Source organism: Suncus etruscus, chromosome 17 (genome assembly GCF_024139225.1).
Source record: "Suncus etruscus isolate mSunEtr1 chromosome 17, mSunEtr1.pri.cur, whole genome shotgun sequence".
Lineage (NCBI taxonomy): Eukaryota > Metazoa > Chordata > Mammalia > Eulipotyphla > Soricidae > Suncus > Suncus etruscus.
This window is the reverse complement of record NC_064864.1, coordinates 73,115,681-73,137,763: the sequence shown is the minus strand read 5'-3', so window position 1 is coordinate 73,137,763 and position 22,083 is coordinate 73,115,681. Positions and strand designations below refer to the sequence as shown.

General features: G+C 53.1%; 2 protein-coding genes across 3 annotated transcripts in view; one reads left to right on the top strand and one right to left on the bottom strand.

The window, feature by feature from the left end:
- Window positions 1-22,083, bottom strand: part of ATP5MJ (ATP synthase membrane subunit j) — a 425,762-nt gene that overhangs the window by 135,593 nt on the left and 268,086 nt on the right. The gene's annotated exons all lie outside the window — the stretch shown is intronic.
- The window catches only part of ASPG (asparaginase), a 107,809-nt gene continuing 102,785 nt past the window's right edge, over window positions 17,060-22,083 (top strand). For both annotated transcript variants that reach the window (XM_049790351.1, XM_049790350.1), the window contains exons 1-5: window positions 17,060-17,148; window positions 18,518-18,626; window positions 18,986-19,097; window positions 21,162-21,287; window positions 21,785-21,868. In XM_049790351.1, the coding sequence (XP_049646308.1) occupies window positions 17,067-17,148; window positions 18,518-18,626; window positions 18,986-19,097; window positions 21,162-21,287; window positions 21,785-21,868 (513 nt within the window). In that variant the 5' untranslated portion in view covers window positions 17,060-17,066. The remainder of the gene's footprint in view (window positions 17,149-18,517; window positions 18,627-18,985; window positions 19,098-21,161; window positions 21,288-21,784; window positions 21,869-22,083) is intronic.

Below are 22,083 nucleotides of genomic sequence, written 5' to 3'. Positions count from 1 at the left end.
GAGTGCGTGATCTCTGAACACAGAGCCAAGAATTAGCCCGAAGCACTTCTGGGTGTGTCCCCCAAATTTAAATTTTTTAAATTGACAAAGAACTAGAGATCCTTCTGGAAAGGCGGCCGTCAGCATTGTGTACATGAGGCGTTTGTAGGAGAGAGTGCTGGGAGGCTGCAGCGGGCCATTGGGCACCCCACTGCTATTGCTGGCACAGTGGAGATGCCCATGTCTCCTCACCAAGGGGTTCTCCTGGCCAGGAGTGTGAAGAAAGGGCTTAGGGATTAGCTGTCTGGGGTGAACCGGGTCCCAGATACCACAAGGGAGTGTGCGGGGCAGCAGCCTGAACATACCAGCTATTCCTTGTCATCCCACAAACAGTCTCTGCCTCACCTGAGGAGCCCTCCCATCACTCCCAGTCTTGCCAGCTGCTTCTCACAGAGAGACTGCCTCCCTTCTGGAACCGGGAGCTCTGGGAGCCTGCTCCCCAGCCTCAGAAAGGAGGTGGCAGACCTGGGTAACTCGCCCTTTTCCAATACTGGAGAAAACAGTTTTGTTTTGTCGTCTGGAAAGATGTTCACTGAGGTTTCTTCTCAGGGCCAACAGAGAGGCTTGTGTCCCTGTTTGCTCTGAAGGATACCTGGGGAATGTTTCAGATTTGGTGTGTGGAGACCATGCATTACCAGGGTCCGAACCCCAGAGCTCCGGATGTGAGTTACATGCTCATCTTTGTAGCGGCATCTGACTGTTCTTCGCTCGATTCACTTTCACTGAAAACAAGCCTTTGACAATTTGTTTAGTATTCAGTTATGTGTATTTAGGGGATGTGGCTGTTGCAGTTTTCTTTTCTGCTCTTGGCAGTTCTTCACCAACCCTCCACACCCCTGCACCTTCAACTCATGGTCATGGTGACTCACCCTTGCTAATTCTTGTTGAGGGTCTATCTGGCCCTTTGTCTAAGTTTTCCCTCCAGGCTTGCTTCTCTTCAGCCTTCAGCTCTGTTGTGGCTGCAGCAGGCAGAAAGTCAGTCAGTCAGCTTCTCCCAGAGCTGACTTCCTGTTGTGTCTAGAGGTAGCCTCTGTCTTAGCTGTGCTGCTCTTGGCCACTCTGTAGTTTCCAGGGTCACAAAACTTTGGATTGAGGCTTTTGCTTTACAGAGCTGTGAATAATGTGCATGCAGGGTGCTGGGTCCCCCAGCAGAATTTCAGGGTTCCCACCTATCTCCTTAGCAAACTCATGTTGGCATTTTTGTTATTATCATTTACAGATACTTGAAGACTTCTTGGCTTCGTGGCATAATCCAGTATGCAATTACCTCACCACTGTATTCTCAAAGTCCTTATATTACTATCAGTCTACCTCCTCCTCATTCTTATTCACTTTTTTTTTTTTTTTTTTTGGTTTTTGGCCACTCTCAGTGACGCTCAAGGGTTACTCCTGGTTCTGCACTCGGAAATCGCTCGTGACTTGGACGCCGAGGAATCAGACTGTGGTCCATCCTAGGTCAGTCGCATGCAAGGCAAATGCCCTACCACTGAGCCACCACTTTGGCTCCAACAGTCACATTTTTGTAACACCGGTCAAGGGTTTTCTCTCCTGTGATATGTTCTGTTCTCTTATCTTTTTTTTTTTTTTGGTTTTTGGTCCACACCCGGCGATGCTCAGGGGTTACTCCTGGCTGTCTGCTCAGAAATAGCTCCTGGCAGGCACGGGGGACCATATGGGACACGGATTCGAACCAACCACCTTTGGTCCTGGATTGGCTGCTTGCAAGGGAAACACCGCTGTGCTATCTCTCCGGGCCCATCCCTTATCTTGCTATTCTGAATCTCAATTTGAGTGAGAACATTCAGCCCCCCCCCCCCCCCCCCCCCCCCGTGACTGACTGCTCTGTATCCTGCATGTTGGTGCTGCAGTGTGGAAGTGAGCGTTGGTGGAATTCTTGATTTCCTGTTTGTGAGGTATATGCCCAGCAATGTGATTTGCTGGGGCATGTGGAAGCTCTGTGATCTTTTGAGAAGTCCCTGGACTGTCTTACCCAGGTGGACTAGTTAGCAGGCCTGCTCACACTGGGGGCTTCCATTCTTTTTGTCTGGCTATTCTCTCTGGGGAGCTGATTATCTTAGGGTTGTTCTTTTTTTGTTTGTTTGTTTTTGGGTCACACACAGCAGTGCTCAGGGGTTACTCCTGGCTCTATGCTCAGAAATCGCTTCTGTCAGGCTCGGGACCATATGGGTTGCTGGGATTCGAACCACCATCCTTCAGCATACAAGGCAAATGTCCTACCTCCATGCTATCTCTCCGGCCCCAGAGGTTGTTCTGACTTGTATTTCTCTGGTAAGTGGGGAGGAACACTTTTCACGTGCCCCTTGACCATCTATTTTTAATTTTTTTAAATTATATCACCACGATTTAACAACTTGTTTATAATCCAGTCATTTCAGGCATTAAATGTTGAGACGTTAATGCTGCCTCCAGTGTTACCTTCCCATCACCAATGTCCCCAAGCTCCCAGTACCACCCTAGCCTTCCCCCTTACAGACACAAATACCAATGTCCCCAAGCTCTCACCTACCACCCTAGCCTGCCCCCTTACAGACACAAATAAATTTACTTTATATTGTTTATTACAACACAAAGGCAAATGGAATTATTAAAACTTGGAATGACATAGTGCAGCAGGTAGGGCATTTGCCTTGTATATGGCTGACCCAGGTTCGCTCCCCAGAATCCCATATGGTCCCCTGAGCCTGCCAGGAGTGATTTCTGGGCACAGAGCCAGGAGTAACCCCTGTCCACCAGTGGGTGTGACCCCAAAACAAAAACAAAAAACTTGGTATAATCAACAATGGTCAGTTTAAAGTAATTGATACACACCATTTTCTGTTTCTCCACAGTGTTACTAAAGTCAGTGTCTGAGGATTGACTGGACTGTGGCTGGTGCTAATTGAGCTTCTGTGTTTACCGTTCAGAATTACTGAGTGGGGGCAATTTCTATGTAACTTTCCCCACAGATTTCCTGGGATCCTCCTGGGCTGACACTAGTACAAAATTTTGAGGCTTATAGAACTAAAGCATATTTGGTGACTTGGTAGTTTGGCAAGATTCAGTTGTGGCACCAGGCTGATGTGGTTGATGCAGAAAATGGGAGTCTGTATCCCTTCTGAGAATGCTCCAGAGGGGTCAGTATGGGCTAGACTATGGAGAGAGTAGCAGCCATTCTTTTTTCCCCTCGACTGTCCTTATACCTTCTTTGGGGAAGTGTCTGTTTAGGCTCCCCATTTTTTGATGAAGTATTGTTTTTTTGGTTGTTATTGTGCTTTGTAAATGAATTAGATATTTTGGAATTAGCCCTTTGTCTGATGAATGACATGTGAGTGTTTTTCTCCTGTCCAGTGGGATACTTTTTATTTTGGGGTACATTTTCTTTCTTCATGCAGCAGTGTTTCAACATCACCCTATTTGTTTGGCTCTGCCTGTAAGGTCAGTGTGGCCACTCGGCTGCAGACTCTGAGTTGGTATCTGGTCAGTCTGCCTGTGTCTGCCCCAGGTATCTAACAGGCACAGGTCTGATTAAGGATGGCTTTGATTTTGCCTTAACCTTTTGTTTCTGGTGGAGAGCAAGGTCGAGTCATTCTGTCATGAAGCAGATTAGTTTTCCCTGCCCATCAGTTGGGCCTTTCCTCATTTTATACCCCCGTCCTTTGTCCTGGATTAACTATCCATCTGTACAGATGGGGGGTTTTCTTCAGCCTCGTTCTGTACATTGATGGGAATCTCTGCTCGGGCATGTGATTTGATAGTTTCCAGTGCCCCTATCTGCTTCTCAGGACATTTGACTGGTTTCTAGTCTTGCTGTTAGTAGTGTCACATTAGGATCCTGTGCCTTTTTTTTTTTTTTTTTGTGGGCCACACCTGGCAGTGCTCAGGGGTTCCTCCTGGCTTCATGCTTAGAAATTGCTCCTGGCAGGTTCAAGGGACCATATGGGATGACAGTAATCAAACCAGCGTCGGTCCTGTGTTGACTGCATGCAAGGCAAATGCCTTACTGCACTGTTATCGATCCAGACCCTGTGTCCTGTGTTGGAACTGAGATTGCTGTGTTTGAGGGTTCTCGGGGGTGTATCAGTGGAGAAAGGTCACCATTCTATCGCTCTGAGGTGTGCTGGTCCCTCCACCTCTCAAGTGCATGAGTGCTCGTTGCTTTCCGTTTCCTGGAGGATGTTTGCAAATCTTAGAAATCTAGACTCACAAACTCTGACCTTCCTGCCAGTCATCCATGGCCCAACTTAGGCTGAACAACTGACTTCACAGTGGAGAAACCATGTTCATTTTGTTTATTCTCTTGTGACAAGCATTCCTCTTGTTAGCTGTCTTCTGTTTTATGGTGTTTTGGTGTCTGTTGGTATTTTGGGTCCCATTTCCAGTGGTGCTCAGGACTGTCTTAAATTCCAAGAATGACAGCCCTCTCCTGTCCATGGTCTCCTGTATCCACTTCATAGTATGTCCTGCAAGGGGGGCAAAGAGGTTTGGGCACTGGAACTTCCTAGGGTCTTGATGATGAACCTATGGCATGCATTGCCAGCTGTAGCATGTGAAGGCCTTGCATCTGGCATGTGGAAAGGTTTGAAGTTAAGATATGTGGCGCGGCGGAAGGTGAGTGTGCCAGTGTCTGCTTTGCAGCTCACCTGGCAACAGGGCCGGACTGGCCATTGGAAGGACCGGGCATTGTGCGGCAGTTTGGGCACTCGGGTTCAAAAAGATTAGCTATCACTGTCCCAGGGTATGGGACCACTACATGCATACCCCAACTGACTTAGGTGTTTGGGAGGTTGGGGGCCAAGGGAGCTTGCCCAGCAGGCTAGAGGACACACTTGGATTTGGGCAGCAATGGCACTGCCTGGTCACCTCAGTGTCCCTGGGTGTGACAAAAAGTAAATATGACCCACAAAAAGTAAACACAACCATGAATAAACTCGACAGCTCTGTTTACTCTTGTTGCTTCACTCTGTCACGCAGGGGAGAGGCAGTGGCTCTTGCTCTGGGACCAACCAGGCTGTTCTTTGCAGCCCACAGAAGACACCTTACTGTCCTATCCATGGGGTCACCTCCTCACAGAAAACCTTTGTTGAACACCAAGGGACTGGCAGTGGGTAACGCTAGCTGTGGTTACAGCTCCCCGGGGGTGCAGCTTGGTATGTGCAGTAGCTAGGATAGTAGTAGCTATCCTTTCGTATTGCTCTTTGATTTTTTTTAGAGTTTATTAAAGAACTGTGGTATTAGAAGTTACTGATAGTTCAGTTTTAGATATGTTCTAGCACCAAACTCACCACTAGTGTCAGCTTCTCTTTACCAGTGTCCCCAGGTTCCACCTACACAATAACGTCAGGGAAGTTTGTATCCTGGAGGCAGATGCCCAGGAGGGAACTGCCAAGTCTTGTGGCAGCTCAGTTCTGAGGATGCTCCATACTGAACCAGACAACACCCCCCCCCCACCTCCCAGTGTTGGACCACACAGATGGTTTCCACTTTCTGGGACATGTTGTGTTCTAACTGGTGTGAGATGTCATCTCATTGTTACCTTGATTTAGATTTCCCTGATAATAAAGTAATGATGAGCATTTTTTCATGTTCCTGTTTACCATCCATTGGTCTTTCTCAGAACTATCTGTTCATTTTCTCTCACCATTTTATAGGGTTATGGATTTTGTTTTCGTTGGTCATTGTGAGTACTTTATATATCTTGGATATCACTCCTTTATCTGATGTGTTGACTGCGATTATTTTCTCCCATTCATGGCCAGGCCACTGCCACATTCCCGATGGAATAGAGGAAACAGGCTAAGGGTGGTCAGTGAGGGGCTGCTGGTCTCGGGAAGCCACTTGTTGTGAGCCTGGTTCAGGTCGGTTGCTTTCTGGAATATTCCATCCTACCGTCAGGTCACAAGCCCGGGGTTCTGCAGTGAAGACTCATTTCCAGGATTCCACATAAGCCCAAGACATGATCGCTTCTTACTGGTTTCTCTTTGTTCACCTGAATGTGGATTTATTTGTCTTCTGTGTGACCTTCCTGTAGGAAGGGCTGGGACAGAGGAAAAAGGTTCGTGAGCCTGACCATAGGGCAGGGCAGGAGAACCTGGGGGCTTCTTGTGGGCTGCCTCAATGGCAGGGCATATGGGGCTCTCCAGGGCTTCCGCCTGTCTGCAGCAAGTCGATTGTCCCCTTGGCCTTCAAGTGCCTAGAATGAGACAAATATACACAGATTGTGTACGTTTAGGGCCCCCTGGGCAGTCAGCCTTGAGCTCACACCACTGGTTTATCTCCTCAACCCAGTTAGCTCTGAGCAGTGAGATGCTGGCTGACTGTAAGGCCATTAGTCAGCCCGTAAGCACATGGACGGTCAGGGGGGTCACCTTTGGAAGGTCAGGCAAAATGATGAAGCAGCAGATCTCTTTCTTGGATGTGCTTGCAAATCCTCTGCACTCAGACCTGTGCTGCTTCGTCCTGGGGTTTGTGTTGAGGGCTACTTCTGCTCAGTTGGCTCTGCCCAGGCTCAGACTCGGCCACCCCACTGGACTCTCCTGCTTCGGCTCAGCCATTTGCCCCACTGGAGGCTCTGTGTCCACAGGTATTCTCTCAAGGTCCAGGGTGCATGTGGGGTGCAGCATCCAGGCTGGGTTTTGTGTTGGGTGTAATCCAAAGTGCCTGGGATGGAACTAGCGCAGGCCAGAGCTTTGGACTATAGGGAGCAAGGGGCACAGGCCTCACTTCCCAGGATTAGGACAGTTATGGCCTTGGGTCAGGAGGGCCGGGCCAGTGGCTCAGAGGTGGGTGCAGACCTGATAAGTGGAGGCCCCAATATTAGATCCCTGAAAGGAAGGGGAAACACTCAAAAATAAAGATTGGAGGACCTGAGCAATAGCGCTTTTGCCTTGTACATGCTGACCCAGGATGGCTCTCAGTTAGATCCCTGGCATTCCATATGGTACCCCAATCCAGGAGCAATTTCTGAGCACATAGCCAAGAGTAACCCCTGAGCGTCATTGGATGTGGCCCAAAACAAAACAAAAAGAAAAAAAGATTGGAGACTGGAACACAGCCTAGAGAAAGCGTTTGAATGCACATCCTGGTGTGGCCCAAGCCCCACCCTCACCCAAAAGGAGTGTGAAGGGAAGGAAAGATGAAAGGACGGAGAGGGCATCAGAGTTTCCACTTCCATTGGGCTGGAAGGCTCTCTTCCTGACTCATATATGGATGTAGAGGATCAGTCATGTGCTGAGCCCAAAGACACGTTGTTGCTTTGTTTTGTGATTGTCTGTTTTAGTCATGTAGGCACATGGCTAGAGCACAACACATTGCACCTCTTCAGGTGGGTAGTACCATGCATGACACCAGGGCCCTGGACCTTGTCCCTCACCTCCTGCTAGCTGTCACTCTGCATCATAACACGGGTTGCCTCAGGCTTCATGGGGCTGGTTCTTGGAAAGGACATGAGGTTCTTGTTCAATGGCAAGACCCCCTTGCCCTGCCTTTGCAGGTATAGTGAGGAGCTTAGGTGCCTGCCTGATGCAGAGCCCGTGCTTTGGTGTCACCCTGCAGAGCCGGGTCTGCCCTTGAGGTCTGTGGGCCTCCTCCCCTTCTCCCAGGCTGGCACTGTACCACCGAGTAAGCCTGATTGTGGATCTGGAGCCATCAAACTCTAACAAAAAGACAGACCCCTTACTCGTAAATTCTAATGGCTTAGCAATGTTAAAGTGAATGCTTCCAAATAACAAGAAATGACAATAATAATTGTATGAAAGCATAGGGCTTTAGAAAAAAAATTGTATATTACCTACCCAGAAGGCATGAAAAGATGCTGTGTCCGTAAGTGTGTGTGTGCCCCGAATTCAGGAGAGAAAATGGGAGTGTTCTTCAAAAGCTAGAAAAAGAAAAATAATTGCTAGGGTGAAAAAAAATGTATTAACAATATAAAACTAGCTGGGCGGGGGGCTCAGTAGTAGGTCATAGGCTCATGAGAGAAGCCCAGGCAACTGAGTCAGGGGAAACCCAGAACTTAGAAAGGAATTTGGGAAGGCAGAGAGGGAAGAAGGTAGCAAAGGAAAGGAGAGAGGAGGAATTCTGGAGGGGGAAAAAAAGGAAGGGAGGGAAGGAAAGAATTCAGGAAGGAGAGGGAGGGAGGATAGATACCTGCTGTGATTCACCATCACAGTCTGATTAACAGCACATGGTCCGGAAAGATAGCACAGTGATAGGGCGTTTGCCTTGCATGTGACCAACCTGGGGCAAACCCGGGTTCGATTCGTGGCATCCCCTATGGTCCCCCGAGCCTGCCAGGAGTGATTTCTGAGTGCAGAGCCATGAGAAACCCCTGAGCACCACCAGGTGTCCCCACCCCCACCCCACCCCCCCAAAAAAAAAACCCAGCCCAGACTTCCACAGGCAACACAGGCCTCATGTCAGTGTGGGCAGCATCTATATGTCCTTTGGCCCTCCCTGCGTGAACAGCTGGGGTTTACAGCTTCTGATTCAGGGCCGGGGGTAGGTCTCAGTTTACCACAATTCTCAGGTTCCTCAATCATTCCAAGAATGAAAATACTGAGGAGGGGGCCCGGAGAGATAGCACAGCGGTGTTTACCTTGCAAGCAGCCGATCCAGGACCAACGGTGGTTGGTTCGAATCCCAGTGTCCCATATGGTGCCCCGTGCCTGCCAGGAGCTATTTCTGAGCAGACAGCCAGGAGTAACCCCTGAGCACGGCGGGTGTGGCCCAAAAACAAAAACAAAAACAAAAATACTGAGGAGGGCCCAAAGAGATAGCACAGCGGCATTTGCCTTGCAAGCAGCCGATCCAAGACCAAAGGTGGTTGTTTCGAATCCTGGTGTCCCATATGGTCCCCCGTGCCTCCCAGGAGCTATTTCTGAGCAGACCTGAGCACCGCCGGGTGTGACCCAAAAACAAAAACAAACAAACAAAAAAAGAAAATACTGAGGAACAAAGTTGCTCATACTTGAGAATTAGAAGGTGGAAATATGGGGCCGGGCGGTGGCGCTGGAGGTAAGGTGCCTGCCTTGCCTGCGCTAGTCTAGGACGGACCGCGGTTCGATCCCCCGGCGTCCCATATGGTCCCCCAAGAAGCCAGGAGCAACTTCTGAGTGCATAGCCAGGAGTAACCCCTGAGCGTCACAGGGTGTGGCCCAAAAACCAAAAAAAAAAAAAAAAGAAGGTGGAAATATTTATTAGAAAGAGTTGAGAGGGGCTGGGCGGTGGCGCTAGAGGTAAGGTGTCTGCCTTGCCAGCGCTAGCCTAGGACGGACCGCGGTTCATATGGTCCCCCAAGCCAGGAGCGACTTCTGAGCGCATAGCCAGGAGTAACCCCTGAGCGTCACCGGGTGTGGCCCAAAAACCAAAAACCAAAAAAAAAAAAAAAAAAAAAAAAAAAAGAAAAAACAGAAAGAGTTGAGAAAGGAGAAGGAACACCACATGTGAGAAGGAACTAAGCACAGCACTGAGTCAGGGAGGGACTCTGTAGCCCCTTTATAGGCTCTATGTTTCTTATCAATTAACCCCAGTGTCTTTCTAAGAATGCCAGGATCATGCAGCGCAGCCAGGCTGGGCTGAATCTTCTGAGTTTTCATCTGGTCACTGGCCTTAATTAGGCCTTTCCTATTATCTTAGTCTCCCAGTGAGCCAAGCTCTGGTTATCTCTGGTCTTGGGGAATTGTTAACTTTGTCAGAAAGAGCCCAGGAAGACACAAGAACATAAAAAATGTAGGTAGGGAGCAATAAATAAATAAAACGGGGCTGCTCACAGTAGGTAGCAAGGGGAAACTGAGGCTTCCTTTCCCCCCACCCTCTGCAGGATGTTCATTGGGCCAGACTGGGACTTAGGGGCCACCCAAATGCCACAAGAAATGGTCACACATGCAAGGTGTCTTCCTGAGTCGAGGTTGGTGGAAGGGATGCATCCACGTATCAGTGGGAAAAGATATCAGTGGGAAAAGACAGAGCTCCTGGCTCTCCTGCTCTCCTAGGCTCGGCAGGACTGAGCCAACAGGAGTGTGTCAGAGGAGACGTGCCTCTGGGAAGGCCCCAGCAGGCTTGTGGCATTGGGACGCCTCAGTAGATACGACAGTGGGAGGACCAAAGTCAGACCATGGAGCATCTTGCCACATCCCAGCAGTCCTGAATCTCCCCTAGGTGTGAGCCTTCAGGAAGAAACCTCCCACCCAAGCTGCCCAGTGTTCCTGGGAACGTGAGGGGTTCACACAGACACTGGACTCGGTAGCTGGTGGTTCTAGTCCCACGTGGCAAAGGCCCAGCTGATGGCTGTTAGCAGCCCAATGTCCTACAGACCCCCAAGTTCAGTGAAGTGCCCCTGGTTTAGCACTTGTGCCCAAGACAAAGGCAGGCCTTAAGTGGCACAGCCCGTACTCCAAAGGCCAGAGCACCCCTATAGAACCAAGGTCCTAGTAAGGAAGGACACATGCCCCATGCAGGTGACGTGCTTCCCAGAACGACTGAAGAACTTTTGTTTGTTTTGGGGACCACAGCGGTGATGCTCAGAGTTACCCCCTTTCTCTGAGCTCAGGAATCACTTCTAGAAGTGCTCAGGGGACCAGATGGGCTGCTGGTCGTGAGCAAGGCAAGGGCCTTCTCCACAGTCCTAGCACTCGGGCCCTGGAAAGAGGTTTTTTGTTTTTGTTTTTGTTGTTTTTTTGGTTGTTGGGCCACACCCGGCAGCGCTCAGGGATTCCTCCTGGCTCAAAGCTCAGAAATCGCTCCTGGCAGGCTCGGGGGACCATATGGGACACCGGGATTCGAACCTACCACTTTAGCCCCTGGGTCGGCTGCTTGTCAAACGGCGCTGTGCTATCTCTCCGGCCCATGGAAAGAGGTTTTTGAAGTTTTTTGAAGTATAACAGTAAAAGCTCCACACCATGGAGAGATGGTCTCCTGTTCGGAGGCAACAGCAGACTAGAGCTCTCCCCTGGATGCACAGCTCTGGAAGACTATAGAAGTGGGCCCAGATCACTGCTCTGTGTTTCAGGGAACAAGTGTGGAACCTGCTTTCTGGCCACCCAGCCTGGTGCTGACTCAGCACTGCTCTCTAGCGCTTCTCTTTGGAACTGCGGAGGATCTGAGCTCGAGCAGGGCCGGAAGATTCCACAGAGTCGCTGGGAGGCCCCCACAGGGACAGAAGTAGGAGCACTGATAACAAAGGCTGACTGGTTAAAGCCTGTGTGTGGCCCAGTCCTGTGTTACCCTTCCTTAAAAAGCCAGGGGTTGGCCCTGGAAACCCCAAGTACCCCAGGACTGGACTGGGCTGAGTTCTACTATAGGAAGTGATACCTCTAGAACCGTTTGGAAGCCAATTCTGCCCAACTCTGGCTGCATGTTAGTAAAGAATCAGTTAGGAAGCACTTGGGTCCTCTTACATAATAGAATGGCAGCTTTGGCTCATGAAATAGTTTGGGGACCATGTAAAACTTACAGCTCCCAGCTTTGAGGCTGGGGCCTGCCACCCAGCCATGTATGAAGCTGCCGTCATTGAAGTGACTGGCGGTGCTGAGACAGTCCGGGAAGCAGGTCTGCCCTCCAAGAAGTTCCAGGGGCAGCAGCATGAACATACTTTCCCGCTCTGCACCCCAATTTGCTGGTGTTGGTGGAACTGCCACCCTGGCATGGTCTAGTGTCCACCTGCTTGCTTGGCATCATGATCTGTGAGCTGCTTCTCTTCTACCCACATATGTGGTTCTCTGTTCTTCAGGGGCGGGGCTCCCCCCAAACCTGCCTCTGGATGCAATCATGATCATGCTGGTTCCTTTTTTTTTTTTTTTTTTTTTTGGGTCACACCCGGCAGTGCTCAGGGGTTACTCCTGGCTGTCTGCTCAGAAATAGCTCCTGGCAGGCACGGGGGACCATATGGGACACCGGGATGTGAACCAACCACCTTTGGTCCTGGGTCGGCTGCTTGCAAGGTAAACGCCACTGTGCTATCTCTCCGGGCCCAGGTATGCTTTATTTTTTTTTGGTTTGTTTGTTTTTGGGCCACACCCGGCAGTGCTCAGGGGTTACTCCTGGCTGTTTGCTCAGAAATAGCTCCTGGCAGGCACGGGGGACCATATGGGACACCAGGATTCAAACCAACCACCTTTGGTCCTGGATCGGCTGCTTGCAAGGTAAACGCCACTGTGCTATCTCTCCGGGCCCAGGTATGCTTTATTTTTTTTGTTTGTTTGTTTGTTTTTGGGCCACACCCGGCAGTGCTCAGGGGTTACTCCTGGCTGTTTGCTCAGAAATAGCTCCTGGCAGGCACAGGGGACCATATGGGACACCGGGATTTGAACCAACCACCTTTGGTCCTGGATCGGCTGCTTGCAAGGCAAACGCTGCTGTGCTATCTCTCCAGGCCCGATCATGCTGGTTCTTTAAAGGAGTCTTTTTTGGTTTGTTTTGGGGGGGCCAACCCAGCAGTGCTCAGGGGTTACTTCTGGATCTATGCTTAGAAATTACTCCTGGGGGGTCGGAGTAAGGCGTTTGCCGTTCATGCAGAAGGTCATCAGTTCGAATCCCGGCGTCCCATATGGTCCCCCGTGCCTGCCAGGAGCAATTTCTGAGCATGGAGCCAGGAGTAACCCCTGAGTACTGCCGGGTGTGACCCAAAAACCAAAAAAAAAAAAAAAAAAAAAAAAGAAAGAAAGAAAGAAAAAGAAAAGAGAGAGAGAAAAGAAAGGAAGAACGAAAAAGGAAAGAGAGAGAAAGAAAAGAAAGAGAAAGGATGGAAGGAAGGAAGGAGAGGAAAAGAAAGAAAGAAAGAAAGAAAGAAAGAAAGAAAGAAAGAAAGAAAGAAAGAAAGAAAGAAAGAAAGAAAGAAAGAAAGAAAGAAAGAGAGAAAGAGAGAAAGAGAGAAAGAGAGAAAGAAAGAGAGAGAAAGAGAAAAGGAAAGGAGAGAAAAGGAAAGAAGGAAAGGGAAGGGAAGGGAAGGGGAAGGGAAGGGAAGGGGAAGGGAAGGGAAGGGGAAGGAAGGGAAAGGAAAGGAAAGGAAAGGAAAGGAAAGGAAAGGAAAGGAAAGGAAAGGAAAGGAAAGGAAAGGAAAAAGGAAAGGAAAGGAAGGGAAGGGGAGGGGAGGGGAGAGGAGGGAAGGGAAGGGAAAGGAAAGGAAAGGGAAAAGAAGAAATTACTCCTGGACCATATGGGGTACTGAGATAGAACCTGGGTTGCTGCATTCAAGGCAAACGCTCTCCCTGCTGTGCTGTCACTCCAGCCTCTGAAGGAGCCTTCCCACAGATTTTTATGTCTCTGGTTTATGTCAGTAACCCGAGAGCAGGGTTACTGAGTTGTGGATTTGGGGAAGTTCCCTATGGAACAGACCATCCCGGAACAGGGAGATGGCCCCCAGGCTAGCACACGGTCTTTGCATGCAAGAGACCTGTGTTCAACCCAGCACCCCAGAATTCCCTGAAGCCACCCCACATCTACCCAGCTGACCCATGTGCCAGTTTCAGCCAGGAATTTTATAGTGTTTATAGTGGTTTAGGACTTCTGCTTATTATCAGAAGTAATTTAGAGAAAAAGTACGCTAAATAAAATTCAACCAAGTGATATAACTGATGTTTATTAAATACAAGTATAACATTTTCAAATATTTATATAGGAGGTTTTATTTTTATTTTTATTTAGTTTTTTTGGTTTTGGTTTTTGGGTCACACCCGGCAGCACTCGGGTTACTCCTGGCTCTATGCTCAGAAATCACCCCTGGCAGGCGCAGGGGACCATATGGGATGCCAGGATTCGAAGCACCGTCCTTCTGCATGAAAGGCGAACGCCTTACAGGAGGTTTTATTAACATTCTTATTTAAGATAATAGAAGAGATGGCAAAAGTAAGTTTTATATGTATATATGTGTGTGTATTTATATTTTATCTACCCCCTTCTCTTTCTATGCAAGCCGCAAGTCTGAATATTTCCATGGGAACATAGGCAGTAAGAGCAAATCTGTGCAAACAAGCAATCGGCTGGATCAGAACAAGTTCCAAAGGCAGAAGTACAAGCCTAGCCCCTCCATCTGTGGGTTAGATTAGATCAGTTTTGCTGATTAAGCCAGCAGCAGGTGCTTTGGGTGGTAAAAAGTAATTATTAAGACATTAGGAATGAGATTGGAGTGGTAACACAGTGGTAGGGCATTTGCCTTGCACAGGGCTACCCAAGATGGCCACAGGTTCCATCCCTGGCGTCCCATGTGCCAGGTGTGATTTTCTGAGTGCAGAGCCAGGAGTAATTCCTGAGTGCCGCTGGGCATGTCCCCCTCCCCCAAATAAAAGATATTGGGAATTGGGAGACTTTCTGAGTTCGGGCCTATATTAGTTAAAATCCTGCAGAGAAAAAGCTGTATGTGGCTCAGTCATTCGCTGAACCCTGCACTCACTTTCCTGGGAATCCCGAGAATTTCCTGAAGTATCTGGACCAAAATGGCCGAGACAAGTTTCCAAAGTAACCGCCAACTCTAGCCTATCTCTCTAGGCTCCTTCCTCTTCCTCTTCAGCCCTGCAGACCCCACAAATGTCTCCTATCAGGGGGCCATTTTATTATTTTTGGGGTCACATCCGGCGGCGCTCAGGGATTACTCCTGGCTCTGCATTCAGAAATCACTCCTGGCAGGCACAGGGGACCCCATATGCCACCATCTGTCCTGGATCAGCTGCGTGCATGACAAGCGCCCTGCCACTGTGCTCTCTCTCCAGCCGCAGGGGGCCATTTTAGGTCTGAGAAAGGCATGCCCCTCTGGCCTCTGTTTTCTAGCCAGCAGGGGACTTCTTGGGAGACCCCTGTTCATCACTCCCTATCTGCACTTAGGTGGCCTCAGCAACACCTCCGCTACCAGGTCTGGGTCTTATCTAGGGTGAAGAGTGGCCTTTTCAAGCCTGTTGTTCTGCAACTTCTCAGCAGCAGCCCTTAGAGTTCTGAGGACTCTCACCTTGTCAGAAACCAGGAGTCAGAAACTCACATTAGACCGCTCAGCTCCACAAAGCAGGGGCTTGGGGTGTCTCAGCGCCGCGGACCCCCACAGAGGCAGCTTCTGTAGGGCGGGGGGCAGGGTTGCCCCAAAGCAGCTCATTGGAGAAGAGCAAGTACCCACGTTCCGCATTGGCTGGGCAGCAGCTCTGCTCACTGGTGGGGCTGATGTGACTTCCCTCGTGGAAGGTGCAGGTGCTGGCAGGATTCCGGCGATGCTATGCAATGGGTGTTCCCGTGCACTTTCCATGGGTGGATCTGCGCCCACCCTCCCATCCACTGACCATATCTATCCTCTGTGGGATGGAGATCCTTGCCCATCCTTGTTCCATTCCATCCATGAGTCAGGAATCCCACCCATATGGCCTTGTCCAGAAACGGATCCCAAGGGTTGCATGGTGTCTGGTTTGCACTTGAACAGGGCGAGGTACAGTGTTCGGAAATACCAGCTCACTTCATGTAAGCAACACAGCAGGGAAACTTCGAGGAGTACTTTAGGGATGGAGGGGGCTCACCCGGCACTATCCGTGGACCCCTTTCACATCTGGGCTCTGTCCCCACGGCTGCCCAGGCGCAGACTCATCCTAGACACCGCTCTTCCATTGGCCTGGCAGACGGGGACACAGCAGGGACACTCCAGTTTGGAGCAGAGTAAGTGGCCGCGGGTCCTGGAGAGGAGAAAAGGCATGGAGGCTAATCCCGTGCTTCCCCGCAGTCCCCACACACACACATCCTGGCACTGCCAGCAGTGCCAAAGTGCGCCGCTTGGGTCTGGCTGGTCTCTACCTCCAAGTCCGATTCTGTCCCTGCAGCACAGCGGTTCACACAGGAGTGGCCCAGAGCTCTCCTGCCCACACCCGAGCTAGGAATGGGCAGCTTCAGGCTCCAACAACAATCCGTGCTGGGTCAGCACCCTGCCCCGCGGCAGATCCAGCACCTGATAACACTAAAGTACACTCACTGGGGCCCTGGGGACAGTGCCCAGCCCAACAGGCAGCACATGCCCTCCCAGGGGTCAGGACCTTCCAGAGAGGCACCCCCTCCCATCCGCTCAGACCCTGGGCACTGGGCTGCTGATCCCCTACAGCCCAGGCCTCTCCCCTGCCCCTGCCGGTGACACAGCCCTGTGGTATTCCTGCTCCCTTTCACTGCCCAACCAAACCTCAGAAGGTCCCAGGCTCCACCGCCCACAGCCACCAGCAACCACCAGGCAGGGCCTTGGGGAGAGATCAGCCTCACCGCTGACCCAGAAGCCTAGAGGGGCCCCCAGTGACTTCAGGCCCTGCCAGTATAGCGCGAAGGTCAATAAACGGACCATCCAGTGGTCGCCTGGGCTGAGGGCCTTGAGGGATTTTGAGGAGAGAAGCAAGCAGGAAGAATCCGGTGGAGGGATGCAGGGCCAGAAGCTACTGCCTTATCGGGGAGCTGAGGAGGGTCTGGAGTCTGGACCTTAGGTTTGGGGCCAAGGTCAACCGTGTTGTGTGACCCCAGCAGCGTGTCCTGGAGGGCTGCAGAGGCCCAGGACTGTGACCCAACTTGCTCAGCACACACCCTCCTCCTGCTGAGTGGGAAACACCTCTGTGGGAGCCTGGAGGGTCCCCACTGGGAGAAGGACTTGAGCACACACACCAGCAGCCCAGCAGGGCCCAGTCCTTCCACGCCAGTATAGACAGATAACTTTGCGTTATTATCAGTCTTGCAAATAAACCCCTGGAGGGATGCCTCCCCTCCCTGGCCCTCCCCTCTGCCCTGCCCTCGGGGTGGTGGACAGATAGATGAGCTGCTCCCCCCGGGGGGCTGACTGACGCAAGCGGTGCCAGGCAGGTGGGCACTCCTGCTAGGGTCCCAGAGAAACTTCCCGCCCACCCCTCCCCTCCGCAGGCCCTGGGCCCATCCCGGCCTCAGCCAGATCCCCGCCTGGCCCTGCCCGGCCCGCCCCCACCCCCCGCCCGGCCCGCCCCCTGCCTGGCTGCCCTTGGCGAGCCAGCAAAAGGCACTTGTCCCGCAGTCCCCGAGGCCCCCAGGCAGGCAGACCCAGGCCCGTGGTCCCAGGTGGGCGCATGGCACGCGCCACGGAGCCCGAGCGGCGGCTCCTGGCCGTCTACACCGGTGGGACCATCGGGATGCGCAGCGAGGGCGGAGGTAAGTGTCCCGGCCCGGCCAGACTTGCAACCCAGGTGGTCGGTGTAGACGAGGACCCCCGTTTGGTTCGTCCGCGGGAGGTCCGGGTGGGCGTCTTCGGGGCGTCTTTGATCTCACGGGGTCAGCCACGGGTACAGCCTGCCCAGTCTGAGGTGGGAAGTGGACTCCCGGCTGCCCAGGGGCTTCTGGACGTTTCCGGCCACCGCACATCCTGTCCTCTGGCTGCTCTGCCCTGCGCGGGGCTTCCCCGTCCTCCCCGCCCGCCCCAGGACCGCTCCGCACCCCAAGGCTCCTTCTTTTGCCCAAATGCCTGTCCTCAACTCCCACTCCCCCCCCACCGGCATCCCCTTGCCGGTAGCCCCCCTGCTGCTCTGGCCCGAACAGTCCACTGGGGTTAGGCCTGTGCTGAATGGAGCACGGGGAGCACTGGAGAGCCTCACCCGGCTCCACAACCCGCACATAGGTGACCTGGATCTGAAAGGGATGATGGCGGGGGAGGGCATGTTGTCCCATGCCCCTGGGACCATGGCCAATTGGGCCGGGCATGGGCTGCTGCGTCAGGGCCAGGCCCTGGGTCCCAGGACAGCCTCCAGGGCAGGGATGTGTGTCAATGATTAACAGCCTGGCCCGGCAGCGCTGACAGCAGCAGAGCTGTGGCGTTGTCCTGGAAGCCTTCTGTGCCCAGGACAGCCAGAGCATGACACCACACCTGGGCAGGCTGGTGAGGGCGTGATCAGAGGTCAGCTGCGATGGGCCAAGAGGGCAGCAGCATTCTGGATGTGGGGTTGGACTTGGGGGGCACATTGAGCCTCCCCTTCCCCTGCACCCTGGAATGTAGAGGCCTCCTATCCCCATCCAATCCCACTGTTCCCCTGACGGCCCCCAGCCCTGCTCCGCCCCTGCAGCCCCTGGACTGGCCCCTTCAGGCATGCCCAAGCTGTGTCATCCCCAACCCCTCTTAGTCACTTCCTGTCCCAACCTTGCAGCCATATTTATATGTCCACACTTGCCTTGTGCATCTTGCATCTCTCCAGAGATGCAAATGTGGGAGACCCGGAAAGACCCGGGGGGGGGGGTTGGGGGCTGCTACCCTGACCCTACTGTGGCCCAAATCACAGTGACAGCTGTTTTGTGTCTCACTGAGGTCACATATAATTTCCAAATCAACCAAGAGGAGGGGTTTGTCCTGCATGTACTGGCCAGCCAGTTGTGTCCCCAATAGGCTGGTCTCAGCTCCTCACTGTCCCTCTTCAGGATGCCCCCCCTCTGGTCATGGTTGAGTGTGTTGCTCAGTGAGTTGAGGCTGGGAGCTGACCTGCTGCTTCCTGCCAGTGTTGCTCATGCCCTATGCCCCCCAAATCTGCCCTAGTGCTGGTGCCTGGTAAGGGTCTGACCACGGTCCTGAGGTCGCTGCCCATGTTTCACGACTCGGAGTACGCCCAGGCCCGAGGACTCGCAGAGGACACCCTGGCATTGCCGTAAGTGGGGGCACCTGGGGGCTGGAGCTGGGCTATGCCGTAGCCCTCTCCCCGGTTTCTGCGACCCTGCTAGAATGCCACCCAGTACTGACCACAGCGTTTCCAACCTATCAGATCCTTGCCTCACAGTTGGGCGACAGGCTGGGTCCTTGAGGGGCCCTTGTTTCCCCCGCAGGAGGCCCCCAGGGGTGTCCTCTCCACTGCCTCCAGTCTTGGCTGCCTGAGGTTGCCTATACCTCCTCCCTGCTGTCCCGGTTCCCAGGCTGGGCATGGCCCATCCTCCGGGTGAGAGGGAGGCAGGGCCTGGGTCTGGGGGCCCGAGGAGGGGAAGCGCAGGGGAGACGATTTGTGTCCCGCAGGCCCGCCAGCCCCGGCCAGAGGATCATCTACACTGTCCTAGAGTGTCAACCGCTCTTCGACTCCAGCGACATGACCATCACTGAGTGGGTCCAGATTGCACAGACCATAGAGGTAGCTCAGGGGTGAGCAGGGCCTTGTGGTGGGCGGAGCTGAGGGGATGAGCCAAATGTGGGGGCGCTGCTTTACTTGGCAGAGCTGTGAGTGGATGAGGCTAGAGTGCGTGGGGCCTTGCTCTGGGCAGAGCTGCGAGTGGATAAGACAGACTAGTGTGGGCAGGCCTTACTATGGATGGAGCTGTGAGTGGATGAGAATACAGTGTGGGTGGAGCTGTGAGTGGATGAAACTAATGTGGACAGAGTTCTGAGTGGATGAGGCTAGTGGGGGGCCTTCTGTGGGTGGAGCTGTGAGTAAATGAGACTAATGCAGGTGGGGTTTTGTTGTGGGCGAAGCTGAGTGATATAATGATATAATGGGGGCGGGTCTGTGATTGGATGGAACTGTAGAGTGGACCGGGGCTATGAATGAATGAATGAATGAGATTGTAGTGTGGTGGAGACTTACTGTGGCAAAGCTGTGAGTGGGCCTGGCCTACATGCAGACGGGGCACTGGGAATAGTGGGCTAGAATGTAGGTGGAGATTCTGAGCCAGGGCTGAAGGAGGGTGCAGAGGGGCTGGACAAGGAGGCGGGTCACAGAGGTCAGGGTTGGGGAAGCTGCTTCCTAGCATATCTGGGTGCTGTTCAAGCTGTAATATCTTGGGGTGTTTTCCCCTGTGCTAGCACAAGAAGGACCTTGAGGGTCCTTTCAGCCTCCCTGGGAGGAGGCACCAGGACGGGCATCACTGCTTGTCCAGGCCCCCTACAGTTGGGGTCCCACGGATTCAGGACCCTCACAGGGACAGGGAGCGGGATTCGTTGCTTGTGATGTGGGCACCTTTGCTGCCGCCCAGCCTCCAGCAGCGGCCTGTATGTTCCACCCTCCTCGGTGTGACCAGTCTTTCTCTCCCACCCATCATCTCAAGGTGGATCCTCTTCCCCTGGCTAGGTTACGGCCCAGGCCTGGCTCTCCTGCCCCTGAATGAAGCCCAGGCTGGCCAGTTTGTGGCCTCCGCTGCTGGAAGTCTCTCAGCTGAGCGCAGAGGGCGGCTGTGCCCCAGGTGGCCAGCAGAGGGCGGCTTGGTCCGCCAGCTCAGCTCCAGGACCACCTCCGCCTTCCCCATTCCTGAGCGCCCAGGACTGGACCCCACACTGCCACCGACCGCTGAGACCCCTTCTGGGTGCCTCTGTGTGGTGGAGACCGCAGACGGCCCCCTGCTTCATGCTTGCTGTCAGAAATCTGCCTACCCCTTGGGGGGAGGGTCCTGCTGCCCCCAGTTTAGGCAGTGTCCACGCTTCAATGCCAGACTATGAGGGCTCCCCTGCTCCCTGGACCTTGTTTTGCTGCTCTTGCTGCACCCACTGACCTGGGATTTGGGAGTGTTGTTAGAGATGCCCCCCCCCTCCCGGTCCCCTGTGGGCCTAAGAGAGAGCACAGTGGGGAGGGCACTGACCTTGCTCGTGGCTGACCCAGGCTCAACCTCCCAGCACCGTAAAGGGTCCCCAAACATTGCCAGGAGAGAATCCTGAACAAAGCCAGGAATAAGCCCTGCACACCACAGGGTATGGCCCTCAAACGAAAAGCACGCAAGACAGGAGTGATAGCTTAGTAGGGAGGGTGTTTGTGCTGCATGTGGCCAACCCAGATTCATCCCCAGCATCCCATAGGGTCTCCTGATCCTGCTGGGAGTGATTTCTGAAATCAGAGCCAGGAGTAAGCCGTGATTGCCACTAGGTGTGGCCTAAAAAAATAAAAAGAATGCAGAGATACCCCCCGAACCTGCTTCTCTTAGGCATGCAGGGGTGTTGCAGGCTCAAACGGGGGTGGGGGGCTGGGAGGGTGTGGGGCCGGAGAAATAGCATGGAGGTAAGGTGTTTGCCTTTCACGCAGGTTGGTGGCTCGAATCCCAGCATCCCATAGGGTCCCCTGAGCCTGCCAGGAGCGATTTCTGAGCATAGAGCCAGGAGTAACCCCTGAGTAAAGCCGGGTGTCACCCAAAAAACAAAAACAAAAATGGGGGTGCAGGAAGCTAGTGAGGTGGGGGTGGCACCTGAGTCACCCACTGCCTTCTGTTCCTAGAGACACTATGAGCAGTACCACGGCTTTGTGGTCATCCATGGCACTGACACCATGGCCTTCGCCGCATCAGTGCTCTCGTTCGTCCTGGAGAACCTGCAGAAGCCCCTCATCCTCACCGGTGCCCAGGTACCTCTGGGGAGGCCTGCCCTATCACTGCCACCCCACCCCATCCTTTCCTCCTGCACCCCTCTCAGTGTCCCCGAGAATGTTCTAAGAAGCTATTGGAAGGGAAGGCTGGACCCTCAGGCTTAAAATTCCTGTGGATTTACTGACTCTGACTCAGAGACCCATTCTGGAGACAGAGAAGCCTCAGAGGAGCAGATTTGGACCTGACCCCTTCGACAGGAGGAAGGGTTTCCTTAGGTCCTGGTAGCTCTGTTACATATAACAGGGAAACTGAGGCTCAGGGCCCCAGTGACTGCTGAACCTTGCCCACAGCAGACTGGGTCCTCCTGGGCAATGGGAGTGGGGTGCCTGGGAGCTGGGCTAGGCAGCGAGATATAGGGGGAGTCTTGGTGTGACCCCCCCCCACGGGTGGTGGGGCCTGGCTGCCACAGTGGTCGGTCCCTTGAGGCTGTGCCCTTCTGTCTGGACTCCACTGCCCTCCGTTTCCATCTTCACAGGTGCCCATCCATGCACTATGGAGCGATGGCCGAGAGAACCTGCTGGGAGCCCTGCTCATGGCCGGCCAGTATGTGATACCCGAGGTATCAATGACCCCCAGAACCCTCCCGGGGTGTACTAATAGTGGCCCCAGACCCCTCCTTGCGCTGGGGCCAGCAGAACCCTGCAGCCCTAAGTTCTAGGAGTGGTGGAGTGTGGACATATCCCAGGAACTCAGACCTGGGGCTCCTCCAGGTGGGGTGGGGACCAGCGACTGGCTGCAGGAACTGTAAAGAAAGAGCTTGAGTCTCTGTCTTAG